Here is a 22247-nt window from a genome sequence, read left to right on the forward strand (position 1 = left end):
TCCCCAGAGATCATTAGAGCTGTTAGTTATCTGAGTTCTAGCCCCTCTGGCTTTCCTGGAAACACGGCTGCTATATGCCCAAAGTCCCCATCTGGGCTAGTGAGATGTCTGCTCTTAAGACCCTTGAGCATGTGTCTTCACCTTCCTGTGAGGACCTAATGGCACATCTGGGCTGGCTGTTTGGGGATTGCCTCTGGCACTGCACCCCAACCTTCACTTTGCATTCGGGATCCCTACACTTTTTCTCAGAAGCACAGCCTTTGGCCAGACCCTCACAAACTCCTTTAGAGCCGGGTGGTGATGGCTCATACCGTTAATCCCAGTACTCAGGAGGCAGAGGCAGGCAGATGTCTATGAGTTTGACAACAGCCTGTTCTGCAGAGTGAGTTCCAGGACAGCCAGGGCTACACAGAGAAACCCTGTCTTAAACAAACAAACAAACAAACAAACAAACAAATCCTTTAGAGGTGGGTGTTGTCTCATTTTATAGCTGAAGGAAAAGCACTTGAAGCCAGGCCTGTTGTCACAGACCTGAAATCGCAACTACTGGTGGCAAGGGGGTGAGAGCTGAGGCAAGAAAATCAGAAGTTCAGAGTCTGCCTGGGCAACACAGGGAAACCTTGTCTCAAAACAAAACACGAAGAATGGACTAGAGATGTAGCTCAGTGGTAGAGCACTTGCTTTGCATTGGTGAGGTCTCTGATACCTTGAACAAAAGGAATGAAAGAACAGAAAAGATAAGGAAAGGGGACAGAAGAGATGGCTCAGTGGTTAAAGCATTTGCACCACAAGGCTGAGGACCAGAGTCTGGATCCCCAGAAACTACAGAAATGCTTGGTGGGCTGGCGGCCTGCCTGTAATTCCTGCCTCTGAAAGCCTGGCTGGGGACCCCAGAACATGCTGGTTAGTGACTAGCCGTGTCAGTGACCTTTGGGTTAAGTTGAGGGACTGTCTCAATGAATATGGTAGATTCCTGGTATCAACCCCCGCTCCACCCCCACCGCTCATCCTCTAAATGCATGCGCCTGCACATGCACACACACGCATACACCACTCAGAGAGAAAAAGGAAAAAAATAAAGGCTTGTTCAAAGTGTTCTCATTTCCCAGGATATCAGAGCAACAGATAGGCCTGAATCCTAGACTTCCCACAGTTTCCATTGGGCCCAGAGATCCCTTTGCAGTTCTCTGACAAACTTCACACCCAGGCATAGTGTCTGAGCCACAGCTGGGACCAAAAATGGGAATTCCATTGCAATCAGTACTCTAACCCCATGGCTGAACCCATCTGCCCTTCCTACAGGCCTCACTTGTCTTGTTTGGGCAACTATTTACAACTCTGTCTTTCCATTCAGTATATCACGAGACTACAAGTTGAGATGGTAGATGGGAATTTGTAAAGCCACTTTGCTAGTACCTGACAATGCCTGGAACAGTAGCCAAGAGATTTTTTGTTGAACTAGGTGGAAGAAAACTGGGTGGGTCCTCATGTTCTCTGTAGCTCCATGCTCCCCTCTGGCTCTGCTGTCTGTCTGTGCAAAGCACTTTGCTATCATGCCATGAAGTGAGGAGGCTGCTTCCTCTGTAGCCTCTGCTGGTTCTTGGCTTGGTAACCATCCACCCATGGCATCTTCCTCTAGAATGTGAACTGGGCCTAGCAATATGCTTCCGATAAACAGAATATGGCAAAAACATAAGCTGTGTTTTCTGTGGTGAAGCTATAAAAGACCAACTTTCACCAGGCTGGCATTCTCTCTGCCTCCTCTCACATGCTCTCTTGACAGGGAAAGCTGACAAGACTGTAACTTAGGGTAACCTGGCCCCAACAGCCTCCTTTGCCATAGATTCTGATACCAGCCATAACCATTCTGATAGCAAATGAGCCTTCAGAGGTGACCAAGGCCTTAACGGGACAATTTGCAGCCCTTTGGGACCCAACAGAGAAGGCCAGAGAGGCTGCGCCAGACTCCCCATCTTCGGCGACTCTTGGGTGGTAAGCATGGACTGCTGGGAACAGTTTACCATACCACAGACAATGGGGACGAATGTACCCGCTTGTGATGTTCTCATGGAGAAATCTCTGGTCTCATTTCAACCACTCAGATGGAAATTGAGCGGAGTTTGGGGGATGGCCATCTGAGAAGGTCCCTGGAGCAGGGCTAAGATGTTTATAAACTGCACGTTCAAGTATAACAGGCACAGATAAGTGCATGACTCACAAGCTGTATTGTCTCGTTAACCTCCTCACTCGGGGAGGCTTGATTTCTGGTTTCTCCACAGCTGGCTGGGCAGTTTCCACACGTATAGGAATGGGGCTTCTAGAGACATAGAAAAAAAAAATTAAAAACAAGGTTGATGTTCCTGTATTCATTTTCTGGACTGCTTCCCAGTTAATATATAGCCTACTTTACTGCTTCTGATGGTCAAGAAATCCCACTGCTCTTGGTTTAGTATTTTCCTTAATAACTGAAATTATATTACAAATGCAGAAATATCCAAAATCAAATAAACAAGCAGACATTATAGAGACAAGAATATAGCGAGTGGGGAACTAAATATACTTGGGTAAGGTACCGAATAAAACTGCCTTTATCTCAAAGGCTCCCTACCTCAAAATGAGGATTTGGCTCATAGCCAGGTCTTGCTGTGAAATGAAGTAAAACCCATGTCTAACCCAGATGTAGTTCCCAATAACTTGGAAGCCATGATACTTAGTACAAAAGCCCACAAGGACTGTAACTATAGTATATAATGAAGCTACAGAGAACAGTAAATATATCCACAGTATATTTTAAATAGTAGGACTATTTCTAAGATATTTTAATACTATATATATGAGAAGATGTTTATAGAAAGAAACACGGCTCAGTGGTTAAGAATGCTTGCTACTCTTCTAAAAAGCTTGAGTTTGATTCCCAGAACCTATGCTGGATCTCTCATGACTACCCATAATGCCTCCAGGGGATCTGGATGCCCTCTTCTAGCCTCTCAGGGCACCAATACACAGGTGTTCACACACATACACAAAAATGGAAGTAAAAGTATTAAGTTTCAAACCTGGTACAAGTAGCTGAGGTGCCTAGTTAACATATCAAAGTGGACCTGGCCACCAGGTTCTCCCTGCATCCTCCAGTTCCTACCTGTTACAGGGTGTAGCTGGCATGCCCTGCTCCCCACCCAGAACTCTCCAGCCCAGAAAGCTGGGCTGCCCTTCCCCCAGTTACCCTTCCCTATATAGTCCAGCCGTTTTGGTTACCCGATCTCTTTGTACCTTTGGTCTCCTGGCTGCTGCAGGTAGTTCCCTCTCTTCTGCCTCCTCTCCCCTTCCACTCTACTCATATGACCCAGCTCAGTCTAGTCACGCCCAGTCTAGACTCTCCCAGATGTCCCTGCCTCTGGCTACGCTCTTCCACAGATCTATATTAAACCTTCTCCTTTCTCATACCTAGGAGCAGTCATGTCCTGTCCTTTCTTTGTATATTTTTTTCATTAAAAATATATTAAATTTTCCTTTACTTTTCCTCAATCATTGCTGAGAACCCAATAGCTTTATTTAAAACTGATTTTTTAAAAATATATCATATTTTCATTTATTTATTCTCTGAGTATGTGTAAGCCTTTGTACAGAGGTTGGAGAAGAGATGGCAGGAAAGGATTGGTTCTTCTGTCTTGTGGGTCTGAGGATTAAACTGAGGTTGGCAGGCTTGAGAGCAGGCCTTTTTACTCATGTAAGCCATCTCCCCAGACCCCAAACAGTGATTTTAGGAAAGTCTTTAATATATTTTTATGGTCATGACTAATTTCATATTTATAAAAATCAGTAATTAGCACCTAACACCAAAGAGGCATAGAAACCAGTTGAAACCCTGAGCAAGGGACCCTTGACAAATCAATGAACACTGCAGCAGTTTCAATTTTTCTTCTGTTCAATGCCTGATTGTGTGTAACTATGCAGCTACTGCCTGATTAATGCTCGTTGAATAAACACAGGAAAGAATGAATAAGGAATGTGAATCAATGTGCTGAATTCATGGTTCCCTCAGGCCAGAGCCCCAGGGTAGCTAGCTGCTCATGATCCCTGAAGTAACCCCACCTCCTAGGGTTCTCAGCCTGATGCAGGGAAGACCACCAAAGTGACAGACAAAGTGGAGGTCTGCCGGGGTACCTCACCACCCCTACATAGAAGGGGTCCAATCAGAAGGGCAAGAGGTAGGGACCAGAAGAGTAGCAGGAAAGACCTGTTGGGAGGGAACTCAGGCTGAGTCTACTTTGAAGGCAATGACAGTAACCACAGGATTTAGTGTGGGGAGTGGCATTATCAGGTTTGCATTGCAGAAAGGTCCTCAGAGCCAGAAAGAGTATATTGGTGTAAGAGCCAGGGTATTGATGATCCAAATAAGAGACAATGAAGGGTGAGGAAAGGCAGGGACTGTAGTCCTGAACACCTAATTGTGATCACCAATTAGGCTAGGGGATGAGATGGGGAGGTGGGGAATAAGGACTCTTGAGTTTCAAGCTTGGGAAGGAACTGGATACTGTTGTTCTCCAAGACCGGAGACAGATGAAAGGATGATGGGCGGGGTGGGAAGAGCTTTTGTTTGTCTGCTTTCCTTTTACAGTGCTGGGAATGGAACTCAGGCCCATGCATATGTTAAAAAAGGATCCTCCAACTGAACTGGACTTCAACCTGAACTAAGTCCCTGCAAAGTGTATCCAAATGTGGACCAAGGACATGCAAAAAGCTAGCATGTGCTTTGAGCATCAACTGTAACAATTCCCTATGACACCCAGGCATTCACTGCAATGCTTCTTCCTGCCCCACCACCACTCCCATTCCCAGGATCCACCCATCCACAGGATCTCAAGGACTGGAGTGGGACTCAGGAGACCAGGATTTGTTTTATTCATCTGTTTTGCATGGTTGAGGATCGAACCCAGGGCCTTGAGCATGCTAGGCAGGCTCTCAACTACTGAGTTAACCTTCCCAGCCAGGACCTGGGATTTTCAATAAGAGACTCTGCTGCGCATTTGAGGGGAGCATCTAGGAGAGCCCACTGAAGAGCAAGTGATGGTAGACCATCAAGATGGCACTAAGACTGCCATGATGATAGGCTATCGGTCACTCAGCTGAGGGGGATTCCCCTGGGGAACGGGGTGGAGAAGGTAGTGGCTGAGACTGTCAATGAACCCATGTGGATCCAGTTCTGACAGAGCTCAGAAACAATGGCCCAAGGAAGCACAATGAGCAGAAGCCAGGCCCGGAAGGGTTGTCTTTCCTGTATTATCAAAGATGACTCCACGCTGAGAGCAGAGCTTGGAGCATCTTAACTGGGGACGCAAGGTCAGCTCTGCATCTTCAGAGCCCACTCAAGGAGGCTGAGTTCCTTACCAGCACAGCAGTCAGCAAGGTCAAGGTCAGCCTGGCAACAGCAACCTTCTCCAGGCTTAAAGGAAGTCTTTACACTGCTTTCCTCTGGCCCATATTCTCTCAGCTTTGTTTTCCCTCCCTGCTTTTGTCACCCTGCCCCCCAAGAGCAATGCTTCTGGTACAATGCAGAGGCCACAATGTCATTTCCCCATTCAAAGAAGCAACAGACCTGACATTAGTGTCCTGAAGACTCGATTTCTTATTGATATTTACAAGCGAGGGCTCTTCTTTTGCAATCTGTTAAAGTAGATAGGTTAGTCAAATGTTAATAGTTTGGCAGGTAAAAATGCTTTCAGGTCTTCGGCATTCAAAGGATAGTAGAAATGGGAAGGACCACAGAGGTAATTCATCAAGTGTTTAGTCAATCACAAACTTATTCTGTTTTCACAGTAAACTATGACAAAAACAAACAAACAAACAAACAATCAAAACAAAAAAAATCAGGTTTTTTTGAGTCATTCCTACTACTGAGGATTAAGATGTGATCATTCAAATGCAATCAGTCCCTGCATTCATACTTTTGTTGAGCACTTGTTATGTGTCAGTTCCTGCCTCAATGAGAAAGGGATGATGTGGGAAAAGCAAGCCTCCAGTTCAATCCCTTACGTCACTCTCTGAATCAAGAACAAGAATGGCTGCGGGCTCACGTAGCACTGACATTTAGAACTTTAAGAGGAACTTGAAATTCTGTACATCTAAGGAACAAACCCGGAAGGAATGATGTCACTTGATTTTGATACAATTCTTATCTTCCTCCCCCTGGTGAGTCCCTGAGGATGACAAGGGAGGATGAGACACCCACACAGCCAGCCAAATAGCATGTACATAGCCAGTCAGTGTGGGAGATGGTCAGGCCTCAACCCTCATGCTCTGCCTCTGCTCTCACTAGAGGTTCGGTAATATGCTGGAGACTGGCATGGAGGGCACAGCAGTCCATACATGGATCCAGCTCCAGCTCCTGCCAGAGTCTTTTCTACAGGCACCAACAAGTTGGGACCACTGGCTTCCTTTCCATGCCCCTGTGCTCTGCACGGATCCCATAGGGAACCGGTGTTTAGCCTAGGCAGGATGCTGGGCTGCATGCAGCACCTCTCTACCACACACCCTCAAAACACACTAACCCAGGGATTCTTATGGTAGGGTCCAATGCTATTTGAGCTTGCAGCATTTCTGAGAACACTAATTATGTGGAGGACAGTGGGAGCCATTTACAAAGGAATCCATGCCCTTAGAGGGAAGAAAACTAAAGCAGTGATCCCTGGGGTCACTGCTCTCACGCCTGCCTCTCTTCCAGGCCCTTCTCCTCTCTGTGTCTAGCCAGTGTATTTTTCTTTTGGGGGCTCTATTCCCCCTCCTTTTTCACTCTTTCCAAAATGAATTACTTTTGACACATAGTGCATCTTCTGTAGCAGAAACCTGGATCCTTCGAAGAGGATTCATGTCGCACAAGACCTCTGGGAACATAGCAGAGCGTCCTAATATACATAACATTAACTTTCTAAGCCATGAAACATGCACCAGTTTTATTTGCTTGGTGATAGTACAAAATAGCATACATGAAAATGACAGTGGGAGAACAGTTCAGACAATCAGATGTGACTGAAACTTGAAATAGCTAAGTTTTTTTTCTTTTTTTTTTTTTTTTTGTGTGTGTGTATTACACTTATGTGTATGTGTGTGTACACTTGCCCAGTACGCCAAAGGACAACTTTGGGGAGCTGGTCCTCTCTTTCCACCATGTAGACACTAGAGATGAAACTCAGGTCGTTAGGGCTGGCACCAAGTGCCTTTATTATTTGAGCCACCCCGCCCGCCCTGAAATAACTCAGTTTGACTGTCCTGTAAAAAGCGTCACTGCCATCACCTGTGGCAGTCAGTCTCCTCGATAATTTCCTAACCGTAGTCTGTGATTGTGTCTATCTGTATAGCCATGAAATCATGTAAGACACGGTCAGGGGCTCCATCTAGCCTTTAATCTTCATAGTTATCTAGGGTGGTGGCTTGAATTTGTTGTGCTGGGTTCCTTTCCTGTGTGAGTGTGTGAAGTGTACATGTGTGTGGCGTGTGTTTATGAGCCTGTTCAGGTATGCAGAGGCTAGAGAAAGGAGTCAAGTGTTCTCCTTAATTACTGCCCACTCTGAGGGTCTCTTGCAGAGCCTGGAGCTAGCGGCTTTTCAACCAGGCTGGCACCTAGCCATCCCCGGCAACCCTTCTGTCTCCATCCCAGTGAGTGCTGGGGTGATAGGCATGGACAGGATCACATCTGGCTTGCATGGGATGCATGCTGGGATCTGAATTCCAATCCTTAAGCTTGAAAAGAAAATGCTTTTAACGTCTGCACTGTCTCTTCAGCCCCTTGAAAATAAATCTTACTACGTGTCTCAGGCTGCTGTCTAGCTCCTGTGCTTAAGAGAGTTTCCTGTATTAGCTTCCTGAGTGCCTGGGACTACAGGTGTATACCAGCAGACGCAGCTGGCTCCCACTTTTTGAGCAAAACAAGTGAGGCTCAGAGAAGTTAATGGATGGGTTTAAGGTGACATTACTAAGAAGAAGATCACCAGAGCCAGTAGCCCTTGACCTGTGAGTCACGACCCCTTGGGTGGTCAAACAACCCTTTCACAGTGGGGTCACATATCACATATTCACACTACAGTTCATAAACATAGCAGAATTACAGTTATGAAGCAGCAACAAGATAATTTTATCTAATTGGGGTCCCCACAATATGAGGGACTGTATTCAAGTGTGACAGCATTAGCAAGGCTGAGAGCCACTGCTCCAGAGTTTCTGGCTTTCCAACCTGTAGTCTAGGCTTCTGTTTACATCACAGCCTCCCAAGGGAAGAAATCTTATAAGCTTGTTCTTGTTTCTCATGGCATCTTCTGGGAGGATTTAAATCGTACGGATCATTATATATGTAAATAGAGAATGAAGACATTACTGACTGGAACTCTTGGCAATATAAGTGTACATAGGTTCATAAGGACTGTTGATTCTTACATATTGTTCTCATGAGTTCTTGGACAACTGTAGCTTTTTAAAAATATTCTTTTTATCTTGCGTATGCGTTTGTGTGTGTGTGTGTGTGTGTGCATGTGGACGTCAGAGGCCAACTTTAACGAGTTGGCTCTTTCAACCACATGGGTCCCGGAGATTGAACTCCGAGGGTGGTGGCAACCAACTGTAGCCACTGAGTCATCCTGCCAGCCCAGCCACAGCTTTTCAAACGCTGTTTTCAGGGCAGGGACAGACAATGGGTTTCTCCTTGAATAGCAGCTGTGACTGGTGTTGCCACTTTAGAACCCTCATTTAAGGTGGCAGAAAACAGTGTAATTAACGGTCACTGTGGAGCCAGTGGTACGCGCTATGATGCCAGAGAGAGGGTTTATGGCAGCTATTACCCCGTTCTCTCTCATCTCCAAATTCACATACCCCACCTCCTTGGACCTGGGCTGAGGAGCAAACAGATCTAACATTGCCAACAGGGGGCGCTAGAGAGGAGTGCCTCTTGGCTTCCTATTCTTCAGGGTTATCCCAGCCTGGCTTCTCCAACTCTGGTGGCCCACTCCTCCACAGGAGTTTCTGCAGTACCGGGAGATCCGGTGTCATCCTGCTCATCACAGACACAGCGTGGGCAGAACGACACCCCGCTCCTGTCCCACAGTGTGGGACAGTCACGTGCAGCTCATGAAAGTCAGATACCACAGGGGACCCGATCTCAGGAGTCTGTGTGGGACTAGGAATCCAGGCACTCAGATGTCCATATTTGCAGAATCTTTGTTCCCACGCTCTTGGAATGGAAAGCGCTTCCTGGAGTCGCCACCTCCAGTGTGTGACTCAAAGCGCGGTTCAGGGAGCTGGTTAGACATGCAGATCGCCAGCCCCCACGCTGACTTCCTGAACCCTTGGGGATGAGATGCAGCTCTGCTGAGGGCCCTTATGCTACTAGCATGTAAGAACCGCTGGCTCCCGGTGCAGGGGCCGTCTCTGACTCTGTTGCCTGCCTTTGGGTCCCTTAGCCCTAACTGGGCTGCTTTGTATAGCCCCAGTAGGAGAAGATGGTGCAGTCTTGCTGCAACTTGATATGCCAAGGCTGGTTGATGTCTATGGGTGCCCCCCCCCCCCCCGCGCGCTTTTCTGAGGAGAAAGGAAGGAGGGATGGATGGGGGGAGGGGAAGGCAGAGGAAGGTGTTGGGAGGAGAAGAGGGAAAGGAAGCTGTGATCCAGATGTAAAGTAAATAAATCATTAACAACAACAACAATAAAACACTGTCTCCCATTTCTCTATCTTCCATTCATTTGCATAAATAACAACAAATCGGTTAGTAATTCTTTGCAGGTTTCCTTGAGCTAGCGAGACAGCTCAGCATGTATAAAGCGCCTGCTGACAAGGCTGAGAACCAAAGTTCAATCCTCGGGCCCCACATGGTGGAAGGAGAATACTGACTCCTGCAAGAGATCCACTGACCTCTACAAGCATTCCATGGCATGGGCCCCTGCGCCCCCTCCTAGCCAAGAAATAAAACGTAATTAAAAATAATAGCAAAATCCAGACTCCCATACCAAGAAGTGGTTCCTATCTCCACACTGGACCTTGACTGGTGCTGCATTGTTGTCCTCCTGTGTGGTACTGAGGAAAGCCTGTAACATGAAATTGAAGGAGCCCTCACCCCGCCTACCTGGGCATTCACCCGAGAGGCATTCTCCAGCTGCGCTTTCAAAATGTTACACTTCACGTGATCTGCCGCTGGCGAAGGCAGCAGTGGAGTCTGAAGGGTCTTCTCCGAAACTTTCTTTTCCTCAGCCTGAGATAAAGCAATTTGCAGGTGACACATGGTGAGCAAACAAAAAAGAAAACACAATTCCCCAACAACCACAATGGCATCTCAGTGTCTGCTTGTGTGTGTCCTGATACACTTCCATTTGTGCTGTTGCTTTCCAACCAAGAGGCTTCCCGCATATCCAGTCCCTTCCCCACTCTCTCCTGAGGACTGGACACACGGTGTCAGGTGAAGGTCTAATCCAGGAAGGGGCCCTTCAGAGTCAGGTGGCAAAAGCCAGAGATGGGTCCAGCCTAGAGCTTTCCTTCCCTGCTCCCTCAGAGAGAGCAAGATATGCCAGTAAGCTGAAGAATCAAGAAAAAGCACAGAACACTTGCTGATATTTGTTCAGTAAATCTTGCTGGAAACTGTGACTCTCAAAAGGAATTTGCATCTCTTTTACTTTATTAATTTAATTTATACGCAGTAGACAGGGCCCAGGACCTCACTCTCTATCATGCAGGAACAACCCCAGCCCCTGTATCACCTTCTTGGAGTTGAGGAATTTGGTACTGATTTCGCAATTTCTACCATCTCCTAAGTGTTAGGTTGTAGTAGGAGTTTTTGGTGTCTTTAAAAACTCAGTTATGGTTTAAAGCATGTTTTTGTTTTAATCCCAGGTATGGGATATGGGGCTGCTTCAGCTTGTCCACAGCAGCAGACTATTTGCCGGCTGCACATAGTTTAATGCTGGGGGCTCAGAGGGGAAATAAATGCCAGAGCTGCTGCTTCTCCCCTGCTGCTACTGGCTGTTCTTCATGCAGTTTGATTAGAAGGAACTGGAGATATCCTGACTATGAAGACTGAACTTTGCACCAAGGAACCCAATGACCCTAAACCAGCAGGGAGTAGTTAAAGAGAACAACACCCCTCTCCCCTTCTTTCTCTCCTACTTGATGTTGGGGTGTTGGAAGGAACTGGGGTGGAGATGGGTGATAGAAGCATGAGAAACCCAAATAAAATAGATAGAAATACGAGTAACATTGAGTAAACCCTGAAGTTCATGTGACTCAGTCAAGATGGATTACCCTAAGACTACATATTTTTACCTGAATCACATTCAAAGAAAAACATCTTTGAAATCAAAAGCTTTGTAACTATTGTTGGAGTAGACATGATATTTATACCGTGATGATAATAAAAGTCATTAATCTTCACATGTAGCCCTGAAGTGATCTTAGATGGTATATGTGCCTCTGTGAGGAAATAATGCCTAATTGCTCACCATATTGTAGGTCTTGGCCATTGCATGTCCTGGCACAATATGGTGTTTGACCCAGACTTGATGTCTAATAAATACTTCATATAGACAATTGTGGTGACACTCACTTATTAGCAGAAGAGATTTATGCTTAATAAGAAATGCACACGACCTCATGATTGCTAATGCCCATTCAGTGGTCTCAGGAGGCAGTCTGGCAGGTCAGCTGCCATGCCCCAAGGCAAGAAGAAAATGTTCTAAAATCCTCAACTTCCCCGAGTTCTGAAATTGTTATTCACTAGGTCAAAAGCCCCACTGAAGCTAGGCATGGTGGTGCCTGTCTACTCCCCCTACACTCAGGAGGGGGACACAGGAAGATGATGAATTCAAGATGATTCTGGCCCGTGTGCTGAGACACTGTTTCAGAAAACCAGAAGTCCCACTGATCATCTTGGAATCCACTGTAGGAGTATTATGAAAGCCACAGAGGAAACAGAGGGCAAATGGTAGCTAATAAATGTAATAAAAAAAAATAGGACATAGAATCCAGTTTCCTCCTAGTAAACAAGAACACTTGGGAACGAAGCAGACTTCAGCAATGCCAGGTAGTAGCAAACATACAAAGGCAAGAGTTCTAAAATAAAATTTCAGTCTTTTCTCTGTCATCATCAAAATAGATGATGACAATGATCATGGTAGTGACCATGATAATGATGGTGACAACCATAATAATAATGATGGTGATGACTATGGTGGTGATGATGGTGATGACCACAGTGATGATGATGGTGATGATAGTAATAATGGTGATGATAAAGAAAAATGCCAGTAGCTGACATGTACTAAAAGCTTATCATGAGCCAGTCATTGGCCACATAGTTCATGTGCACGAGTTGCTGGAGTCTCATTTGTCCACCTTATTTTGAGGTAGGTATCTTAAATTTCTTAAAGTTTTTATTTATTCATTTAGGGTGTGGGGGTGGGCAAATCAGAAGACAACTTTGGAGAGTCAGTTCTCTCCTTTACCATGTGGACCCGTGTGTGAGCAGGCTTGGCAGTAACAGCTCTCCCACTCAGCCATCTTGATAAGCCACTTTTACTGGCTTCTCTTGCTGGTACCTTCAGCATCTCCACTTTAGCAGAAGGCAGACATCTGTGGGCTGGTCTTACAGTTTGGCAGAGCACGAGGGTCAATTCTAAGCTCTCCTCCATCAAAAGAGCAAGATTTAGGGAAAGATTTACATAATCAGAAGAGAAAACAAAATATCATTTACCCTCATTTGTAGATGAAAAACAAAACAAAACAAAAGCTGGGCTGTGGGAAGCCATAGAGGGAAAAGGAAGGGTTATGGTCTAGGAACAGATTCTGATGAAGTTCAAAGCCAGATCTTCCAACCATTCAACCATGTTATCTCCCTAACCTCTCTGATGCCATCTCTGCCTTCATAAGAATTTTAAGATGTTCAATGAGAAAGGAAAAAAGTATGAACAGCTTTCTCATGCTAGGTTCTACAGTTTAAAAAGAAAATCCAGAAAGGTATGTCTGAATGTGAGAAAAGTGATGACAGGAAAACACTATGACTATGCTGGCCTTGGGAAAATAGCACATCTGACTGGATTCATTATCCCAAGGGAGGGAGCTTTTTCCTATAGGAAAATAAGTAATTTACGTATAACTTATTATCTTGAAAGATAAGGTTTACAGTGTGGGTTTTGGGTTATTTATTTTGTGTTGCAAATCAGGTATGTTATCTATTTCATACTTGAATGGACTGTTTTTATAGATATATTAAGAGCTCATTTGTACTTGGTTTTAGTTTGGAGAGCAGCATGTCGGCAAACAGTAACTTAATTAGTTAGGACCCCATTAGTGGGTTTTGGCAATGGCTTGTGGGGAAATGGTTATCTGACAGTAAAAATGGCCTACTTAAACTAATGAAATGCTGCTAAAATAAGAAAATAATTCAGCACATCTTTTTTTCTTCCTTATGTTTAGCCAACCTAACCTGCTATTTGGAACACACAATTCAAGGTGGCTCACTCCTGTCTCAGCTGAACAAAGCTAAAGAAGTACTGCTCAGCTATAGGAATCACCCCTGTTGAAGATCGAAATGAAATTTGCAAAATTTGTGCATCTTTGTGTACCTTTTGCTTAAAAGCTCTCTGTAAAGTACTTGCCTCACAAGTGTGAGGACCTGAATTTGGACCCATAGATACCACATAAAAAGCTGGGCAGGGCAGGGCAGGGCATGTGTGTTATCTCATTGATGACAAGCCAGGAGCTTGAGACCTGCAGATCCCTGGAAGCCCATGGGACCTGCTAGCCTGGCCTGTGCAGTGCAGTTCCAGGCCAATGGGAGATCAGTTACCAATAAAAGCAGAAGGTGCCTGAGGACCAACATACAAGGCTGTTGTCTGTCTTCCACACACTCACACATCTATATCCACACATGCACCCACACTCTCATGAACGCATGCACATGCGTGCACATACATACAAAGGTGTTTCAACAAGAGAGTACAAGACCACAGTTCCAGCTGAGCGTGACTCCAGCACTGTTGTGTTGTCTGTTTTTTGAACCACCACATTTTATGTTCAGTTTGAACTGTGGAAAGAAACTATATCCTCCAATATGGCGTTAAAGAGTCAAAACATATAAATGAATGGCGATGGGGTCCTGGTATCATGACGGGGAATAGACCATCTGTTTGACAATGCCATCTGGGGATAAGGAAACAATCAGATGTATATTTAAGCTGTTGATACAGATAATTAATGTGTGGCAAATCTAAGGAGACTGAAATTCCTGCTGTCATTGGGAATAGATAGGGAAAATCATTAAATTAAGAACAGAAGATTACAAAAACCATGGAAGAATGGAAACATTCTTCAAGTTTCATCCTTGAGGTGGGAAAAAAATTATTCAAGCCAGTGGTTCCCATTTGAAGTGTCATGCTTACCAGGGAGATCTATTGCAAGAAATAGTTTCCTTTTAAAATAAAATATTTTATTAAATTTATTTATTTATTTACTTACTTACTTACGCTTGTGTTTGTGTATAGCTATGTGTGTAGAGGTCAGAGGATAGCTTGTGGGAATTAGTCCTCTCCTTTCATTATGAGAAACCCATGGATTGAATTTAAGTTGATAAGCGTGGGTACAAGTGCCTTCTTTACCTACTAAGCCAGCACAATGGCCCAAGAAATGCTTTCTTAGTGGTTAAAAAAAAAATCACCCAGGGGCCTGAAGCTGGGGCTCACTTGATAAAATACTTGCCTAGTGTGCACAAAGCTTTGGGTTTTATTCCCAACTCCACATAAATTGGGCATGATGATGCATGCTTACAACTCAAGAGGTAGAGGCAGGAACATCAGAGTTCAAGGCCATTGTGGGGTACATAGCAAGTTCAAGGCCAACACCTTGGTAACATGATAGATTATCTCAAGAAATTTTCTCCACACGCCAGTTGTGGTGGGTCATGCTTGTGACCCCAGTACCTGAAAGGTGGACACAAGAGGATCCCTGGACTTGGCTTGCCAGCCAGCCTAATGTAAGAAGCAAGTTTCTGGCCAGTGAGACACCCTATCTCAAAATAAGGTGATGGCCCCTGACTACCACCACCCAAAGGTTGTCCTCTGACCTAAACACACACGTGCACACACACACACCTAAACACATGTATATACACAAAAAATAAAAAATAAAAGAATCATCTGGAGATCCAAGATGGCGGCCAGCAGGAGGCTGATGAAGGAACTTGAAGAGATGTGCAAATGTGGAATGAAAAACTTCCCTAACATCCAGGCTAACTTACTGCCTTGGCAAGGGCTTATTGTTCCTGACAACCCTCCATATGATAAGGGGGCCTTCGGAATTGAAACCAGCTTGCCCACAGAGCAGCCATTCAAACCACCCAACATCACATTGAAAACAACATAGATGAGAAGGGGCAGGTCTTTCTGCCAGTAATTAGTGCTGAAAACTGGAAGCCGGCCACCAAGACTGACCCATCAGTCCCTCACAGCACCGGAGAACGACCCCCAGCCTGAGCACCCGCTCCGGGCTAACCTAGCTGAAGAGTACTCTAAGGACTGTAAAAAGTCTGTAAGAATGCTGAAGAGTTCACAAAGAAATATGGGGAAAAGCGACCTGTGGACTAAAATCTGCCGAGAGTGAGTCCAGCAAGTTCGAGCAGACACCTGGGCAGTGCGTTCAGACACCCCTCGAAGCAGGACTCTGTGGAAAATTGACACATGCCACCACGTGGTGGCAGTTACTAACTTTCTACAGTCTTCTTAATTAAAAGTGGTCTAGGTAACCTGTAAAGAAGGATTAAAACATTCAGATGTTAAAAAAAAAAAATCATCTGGACTAATACGCTGTCGTTTCGAGAGTCGCCTGTGTAACTGTAAGATCATAGCTATAGGGATTCAGTGTGTTTTTTCAAATTTTTACTTGTTCTGGGGATTGAAGCCAGGGCCATGCACACACAAAGCCATGCTCTCCCACTGAGCCACCGCACCCCACTCCCAATACATTTGCCCACAGAGAGGTGGGCAGTGATGGCTTGAGCTCTTGAGCTCCAGGGAAAAGCTAGGTACATGCCCTTGGAAGAGCATGGCACTCTGCTCATGGCACTCTGTGTCCTACCACAGTCACGGCGACTGAATACTTGTGAGTCCTCTGCCGGGTAGCATGTCTTTTGGTTACCTATGTGCATCGTGGAAGAAGAGTTAAAGGCAAAGCAGACACACACAAGGGACAGGCCGTGTGCCGGGGATGGTGCTGCCAGCGGTTCCCTCATTAGAAGGCAGGCAAGGCCCTGTTCCTGAAACAGCCCAGGCAGGAAGGGCAAGGAGCTGCCCTGGAGACACTAGGAGCTGGCTCAGTCAGCAAAGCACTTGTGCAAGCATGAGGACCCCAGTTCACCCCCAGAACCCACGTAGAAAGGCCAGGCATAGAGCCGGAGAGGTGGCTCAGCAGCTAAGACAGCTAGCTGTCCTTGCCAAGAACCAAAATTTGGTTCCCACATCAGGTACAGAACCCAATACGTTCTTACTGCCTCTGCGCGCGCGCACATGTGTGCGTATCAACGTAGGCGCGCAAATGTACACATAAATTTTTAAAATCTGGAAAAAAAAAAAAAAGCTGGATGTGGTGGTGCCTGATGGCAGCAGAGACAGATGGGTGCCCGGGGGTAGAGGTTTGTTCCTCCAGCTTAGCCTTCTTGGTAAGTTTGAGGCCAGTAAGAGATCTTGCCTGCAAAATAAAGAGAATAACACCTGACGAACAAAACCTGAGAGTTTCCTCTGCCTTCCACACATAAGTGTTCACACACACACACACACACACACACACACACACACACACGTACCTGCACACACATACTCGCACACCCAGGAGCCTGCACACGAGCACACACATCCAGGGAGCTGGAGCGGAAACCCTGTGGTTCAAGGCCCTGTTGTGGGGCAGCGCGCTCCGCACAGAGCTGGGCTGGCACCTTGTTTATGTTGATGTGGAGGGCAGGCCAGGGTCCCGCGGCCTTCACAGTGTCCAGCTCCAGCTTCTTCAGGTGGGCAGCTGCTTCGCTGTACAGGGCGGTTGCTCCCGGGCTCAGCTCTACGACATGGCCAGGGGAAAAGAAAAAGCGGAGGTTCAGATGGCAGCTTGGTACAGCGGCCAGAGGCCCCTGCAGGAGCCTGACTCCCAGATCCTCTTCTGCCCCTCATGCTTCATGAAGGACAGGAACATCTGACGTCAAGGTTGCATAGCCTTACTCCCTCGGCTATGAGCGGGGTGGCCCTGGGCCTATTGTTCTGAGCCTCTGGGCCATTTAGAAATGAAAACAGAAATCACTTCTCTTGCAGGGTTGCTGTAGTATTGAGATTATTCTCATAAGAAGCCTTCTATGTGGAAATGTCCTTTACATGCTGAAAAGCTGCGTGTCCAGGCTGATAGGCAGAGCAAGGTGCCTCAAAGAGTCATGCTATGTTTCTACAATCAAAGCCATTGGCGTTTTGTATTGTGTTGCATTTTTTTGCCACCACACACCACTCTGGCTTGGATTTTTTCATTAATACATCAAACATTCACTAAATATTAAATATTCATTATACAATAAAGCTTTATTGCTGGTTAACAACTGGCCTCTGGGGAGTTGAAATAAACAAATAAGGCATGCTTCTAGTGTAGGTTGGTGGGGGGAGGTAGCCCACATAAAAGCACTAAGAGCTTTCATTTCCCATCATTGCCATAGGCACAAAAGAGGAGACATTCCCATTCCTGAGCTGGAGACAGTGGAGGCATACAGGGAATGCTGCACAGATCACATGTGAGCTGGCCCCAGAGGCATGAGAGAAGAAGATTGCAGGTAGAGGAAGCAGCCAGCACAGAGGACAGGGCTGGGATGGCACAGGGCATGGTGAAAGGACAGAGATTCCGTGCAGCTGGAGTGTGGGAGGCTGGGGGAGGCCGAGACTGCTTTGGAGGTCTGTTATGTTGCCATGCTCAGAGTGTGGACTCATCCTGGGGCAGGGGGGAACAGACGGCCTTAACTCTGACATCGGTAACTTCTATATGAAGACTGTACTGGAGGAGGGAGGCTATGACGGTCACCTCCATGCAAAAAGATGAGGCCAACACTGGCAAGGGTGGCCTGGGCAGTGTCTGGATTCTTGTCCTCAAGCAGGCGAGGAGTTCCCATCTTCCATTCGGCTAACCTCGAACGGCTCTTGTGGTCTGAAGAGCTCAGCCTATCTCAACAGCTTGTAGTGGCTGTGCTAGAAGGTTCCTTGACGGTCATTGCACGCCCTCTTTCCGGTTCAGAGGGACCAAAACCCAGAGAGTGTCCTGGGCTGCCCAGTGTGATCCAGACTCCCAGCCCCTAAGCGGCCCTGCTCAGTGCTCCCGGAAGGAACAGCTGAGAGGACTGTGTTGTGTGAAAGTGGAAAAAGGGCTCCTGGGGGCAGGGGTGGGGAGAAGATTAAAAAAAATAGAAATTATATTCGAAAAATGTCATAATGAAGGCTAACACTGAATGCCAGTTAAAAAATAAGCAATAAAATAATGATGAAAATGAAAAAATAAGGGCCATGTATGGGTGGCAGCACAAGCCTTTAATCCTATCACTCGGGGAGGCAGAGGGCAGGTGAGTTTAAGGTCAGCCCGGTCTATATAGTGAGAAAAAGAAAAAAGAAAGAAGGAAAAATGAAAAGAACTAATACTTGGCTTTTGTCCATCACAGACAAACTCCTAGATAAAGGAGAGTAAAACTGAGTTTCTGGAAAATAATATAACATACAAGATGCAAGCCCATTCTCGTTAGAGTTAGCAGGGGCCAAATGAGTCATTCTGCCAAGCACAAGCATTAACCGCTTACTTTATTATTAACGTCTATAGGATGGACCGCACCATAGGCCTACTGGACGCCTGACAACTGTTTGCTGTTGGAAGCAGGTGTCACAAAAGGGCAGAGGAGATTTTACTATGATCAGGGCAGTAGGAATCCCAGTCACTGTCTGACTCCCCTCTTTTCCACTGCTGGAGCCCAGGAGCCCGCGCTGAGCACCGCATAGGCAGAAGTCTAAGCTTGGAGGCAAGAAGAAATGGCCACCTGTAACAAGATGGAAGCAGGAAACCCCCAAGTCTAGATCGGCCTGCCTCCAGGCATCAGGCTCTGCTGCCCAAACCCGGCAGCCATGGCAACACCCCCCCTTCCGGTCCCCACTGGCCCTCCCTACCCCACCCTGCTCCCTCCACACACTCACTGGTAAGGGCTTTGCTGGAGTTCGGGGACCTCAGCGGCCCCTCCTTATTCTCCAGGGTCAGAGAAAGGCCATAGTTGGAGTGGTGCTGGTGCGGGTGGCGCCTTCCCGAAGTCTTGGAGGCGAAGGGTGTGCCCCCATTCTCCTCAAGGCCAAAAGGCAGTCGTTCTGTGGGGCTGAGCACTGGGGAGGGGAGCGGGTAGCTGGAGCAGGAAACAATGTCAGGATTTAGAACAACACAGTGTTCTAACACAGAGTGCTAACATCTCTAACTCCAAGACCCCGAGGCTCAAGTAACAGACCTCTGCTTAAAACGAGGCATTGGGCCAAACCTCATGCAAAGAAATTTGTATATGTGGGAATTTGTATATGTTAGCAATCTGACATCTTGAACCTTAAAAATGTCTTCATTTTTGAGATGGAACAAAATGGCTTGCATTTTAAAAACTCACTTTCAGGACTAGCGAGGTGGCTTGATAGTGAAGCGCACAGGGTACTCTCCCAGAGGACCTGGGTTCAGTTCCCAGCACCCATGTGGCCCCTCCAGTTCCAGAGAACCTGATGCCCTCTTCTGGCCTCCACAGGCACTGCATGCACATGATGGCTACACAGAGGCCAAACACTCCCTCCCACACATAAAAATCAACTTTTCGAAAATGACATCCTCCAAATGCAAGGTGGAAGAAGGAAAGACAATAAAGAAATGCTGAAATGATCCTATCTTATAAGCCAGAGTCTTGTTTCTACCAATCCCACATGCAGAAAGTCCTTCTTATGTCCCTACTCTGGTATTTCTTCTCAGGGATGGCCTGTAACTCAAGCATGGCCAGCCAGAACCTCCCACAGTTCTGTTCAGAGGAATTTGATCCAGATGCACACACTTGCTTCTAACTTTTAACAGCTGAAATCTAAAAAGAGGCACCCTCTTCTGGGTAGCTCACAACTGCCTCTAACTCCAGCTCAGAGGACCAACTGCCCTCCCTCTCCCAGCTTCCTTGGGCACTGCACGTATGTGTACAAACCCACACACATATGTAATTAAAAATAAAACTTTTAAAAATTTATATTTCTTGGCACTGCTTATATTAAAATAACGCCTTAACATACTTTCTTCAACTAAACTTTTTTTTCCTGACTATAAAAGAAATTAAAACATTTTTTTAAATTTTTATTTACTTAGTTTATGTACGCGTACTCTATCTGCATGTACACCTGCATGCCAGAAGAGAGCTCCAGATCACATGTAGATGGTTGGGAGCCACCATGTGGTTGCTGGGAACTGAACTCAAGACCTCTGGAAGAGCACACACCGCTCTACAGCCCCGAGTTAAAATATTTTTACGGGCTCATAAAGTACTGTCATGCCAGGACACCTTGTCCATGGTGCACAATGAGTTAGTCAGTTCTGGCCATCAGGATGTAAGCTGAAGCTTCTTGTGACCATCTTTTCCAGACATAAAGTAGATATATCCCTGATAAAGCACAAAAGGAGAGAAGATGAGCAGGAGTTAAAAGTAGGTGGAATGAGAAATCTTCTAATGGCATCATTTGAGCACCTAGATTCAGCTATGCTGGAAGCTGATACTACTGCCAAATCTTTCAACAAGCTTCACAAAATGTATTGACTTGTTGACTGATTGATTGAGGTAGTTGGGTTTCTCTCATTTATAAGTCACATGATCTAAACCAGTACTCACTTACTGTTTTTGTAGGCCAGGGTAGATGGCTGTAGAATTTAAAAAGAAAGGGTAGAAGTAAGACACAGTATGGACAAAGGTCAGATAAGCAGGAAGGGCAGAGCATATGGAGAAAAGGGAGTGAGGAGGGAGCCGCAGGAAGAGCAGTTCAAATGACAAGATGGATAGTTTGAGGGGCGAAGTGTGCAGGGTTATCATCTGCACAAACAGAGACTGTGGAAAGGGCATGAGCTGGCCTCTGGGATGCTTCTGATAGTGTGAGTATGGTTTGGGGACACTGGAGAAGGAGGCAGGAATGGGCCTGGTTAGCAGAGGCAGGGAAGAGTCCAGAAGATCAGGTGTGCTGGATACCATTGACACAGGAGCTGGATGCTTCATCCATCCTGGCTGCTTTGTAGACACATGCTCAAGGGGACTCCTATAGGGTAGGCACCTGGAGCAATGGTTCTCAACCCGTGGGCCATGACCTTCTAACAGAGATCACCGAAGATCACCAGAAAACACAGATATTAACACTACAATTTATAACAGTAGCAAAGTTACATCTAGGAAGTAGCAACAAAAATAATTTTATGGTTGGGGGTCTCCACAACATGAGGAACTGTATTAAAGGGTCTCAGCATTAGGAAGGTTGAGAACCACTGACCTGGAGGAAGGGGAAAGAGGCAATATTTTGACCTCTGGAGATCCCCACCCTCACCTCTTCTCCTTAGAAACAGTTCATGCTACCCATCTTCCTACCGGGGGCAGTAAAAAGGCACACCAATTTGGAGCTGGAAGACCTTCTCTCCTCTGCCCAGCCAGAGCCCTGCATGGGACCCTTGACCACTGTTCTATAGAGCATGTGGGGCAGCAGTTGCTGGACTTTTCCGTAGCTAAGAAGCTGCCCAGCTAGGATCCATACAGCTGCAGATTGCAGACCACTGACATGATTTTCCCATCCTTTAAATGTATTAAAGACATTTGCCCTATGAGCATGCAGGGGGGCCCTCAGAAGAGCAGATGTCCTTTAGGGGAGATGACTTCCCAGTCTATGGCTGGCCTTCCTTTGCCCTGATCCTCACCACTTCTGGCCTGCTCAAAGTCTGAGTAGCATTAGGATTGTCCAGTCATGAGGGACAGATCAATCAGGAGGTAAGAGAGACAGAGAGACAGGAGTGAACCATTGGCTGGATGTAACAAGAGATCACAGAGACAAGGAGAGGTGAGGAAATTATAGGCAAAGGACACATTACCACTGAAAGAGGGGAGGTGGGAAGTGAGGGAGGCTCTGATGTGCTTCAAATGTTCACAGTGAGTGTGGAAATGAGCACCCACAGGGAAACATGGCCAAGA

At 46.3% G+C, this 22247-nt stretch overlaps 1 protein-coding gene and 1 pseudogene across 1 annotated transcript in view; one reads left to right on the forward strand and one right to left on the reverse strand.

Annotated features, from left to right (window-relative positions):
- The window catches only part of Epb41l4b (erythrocyte membrane protein band 4.1 like 4B), a gene marked incomplete at its 5' end in the record, with an annotated part of 149589 nt that overhangs the window by 27010 nt on the left and 100332 nt on the right, over positions 1-22247 (reverse strand). Inside the window, 5 exons of the mRNA XM_055605280.1 lie at positions 2219-2317; positions 5597-5664; positions 10107-10232; positions 16953-17071; positions 19219-19418. Of these exons, the coding sequence (XP_055461255.1) occupies positions 2219-2317; positions 5597-5664; positions 10107-10232; positions 16953-17071; positions 19219-19418 (612 nt within the window). The remainder of the gene's footprint in view (positions 1-2218; positions 2318-5596; positions 5665-10106; positions 10233-16952; positions 17072-19218; positions 19419-22247) is intronic.
- LOC129675323 (ubiquitin-conjugating enzyme E2 L3-like) lies at positions 15176-15609 on the forward strand (annotated as a pseudogene).

This window comes from Psammomys obesus, unplaced genomic scaffold (genome assembly GCF_907164565.1).
Source record: "Psammomys obesus unplaced genomic scaffold, mPsaObe1.curated_primary_1811, whole genome shotgun sequence".
In the NCBI taxonomy this organism is placed as follows: Eukaryota; Metazoa; Chordata; class Mammalia; order Rodentia; family Muridae; genus Psammomys; species Psammomys obesus.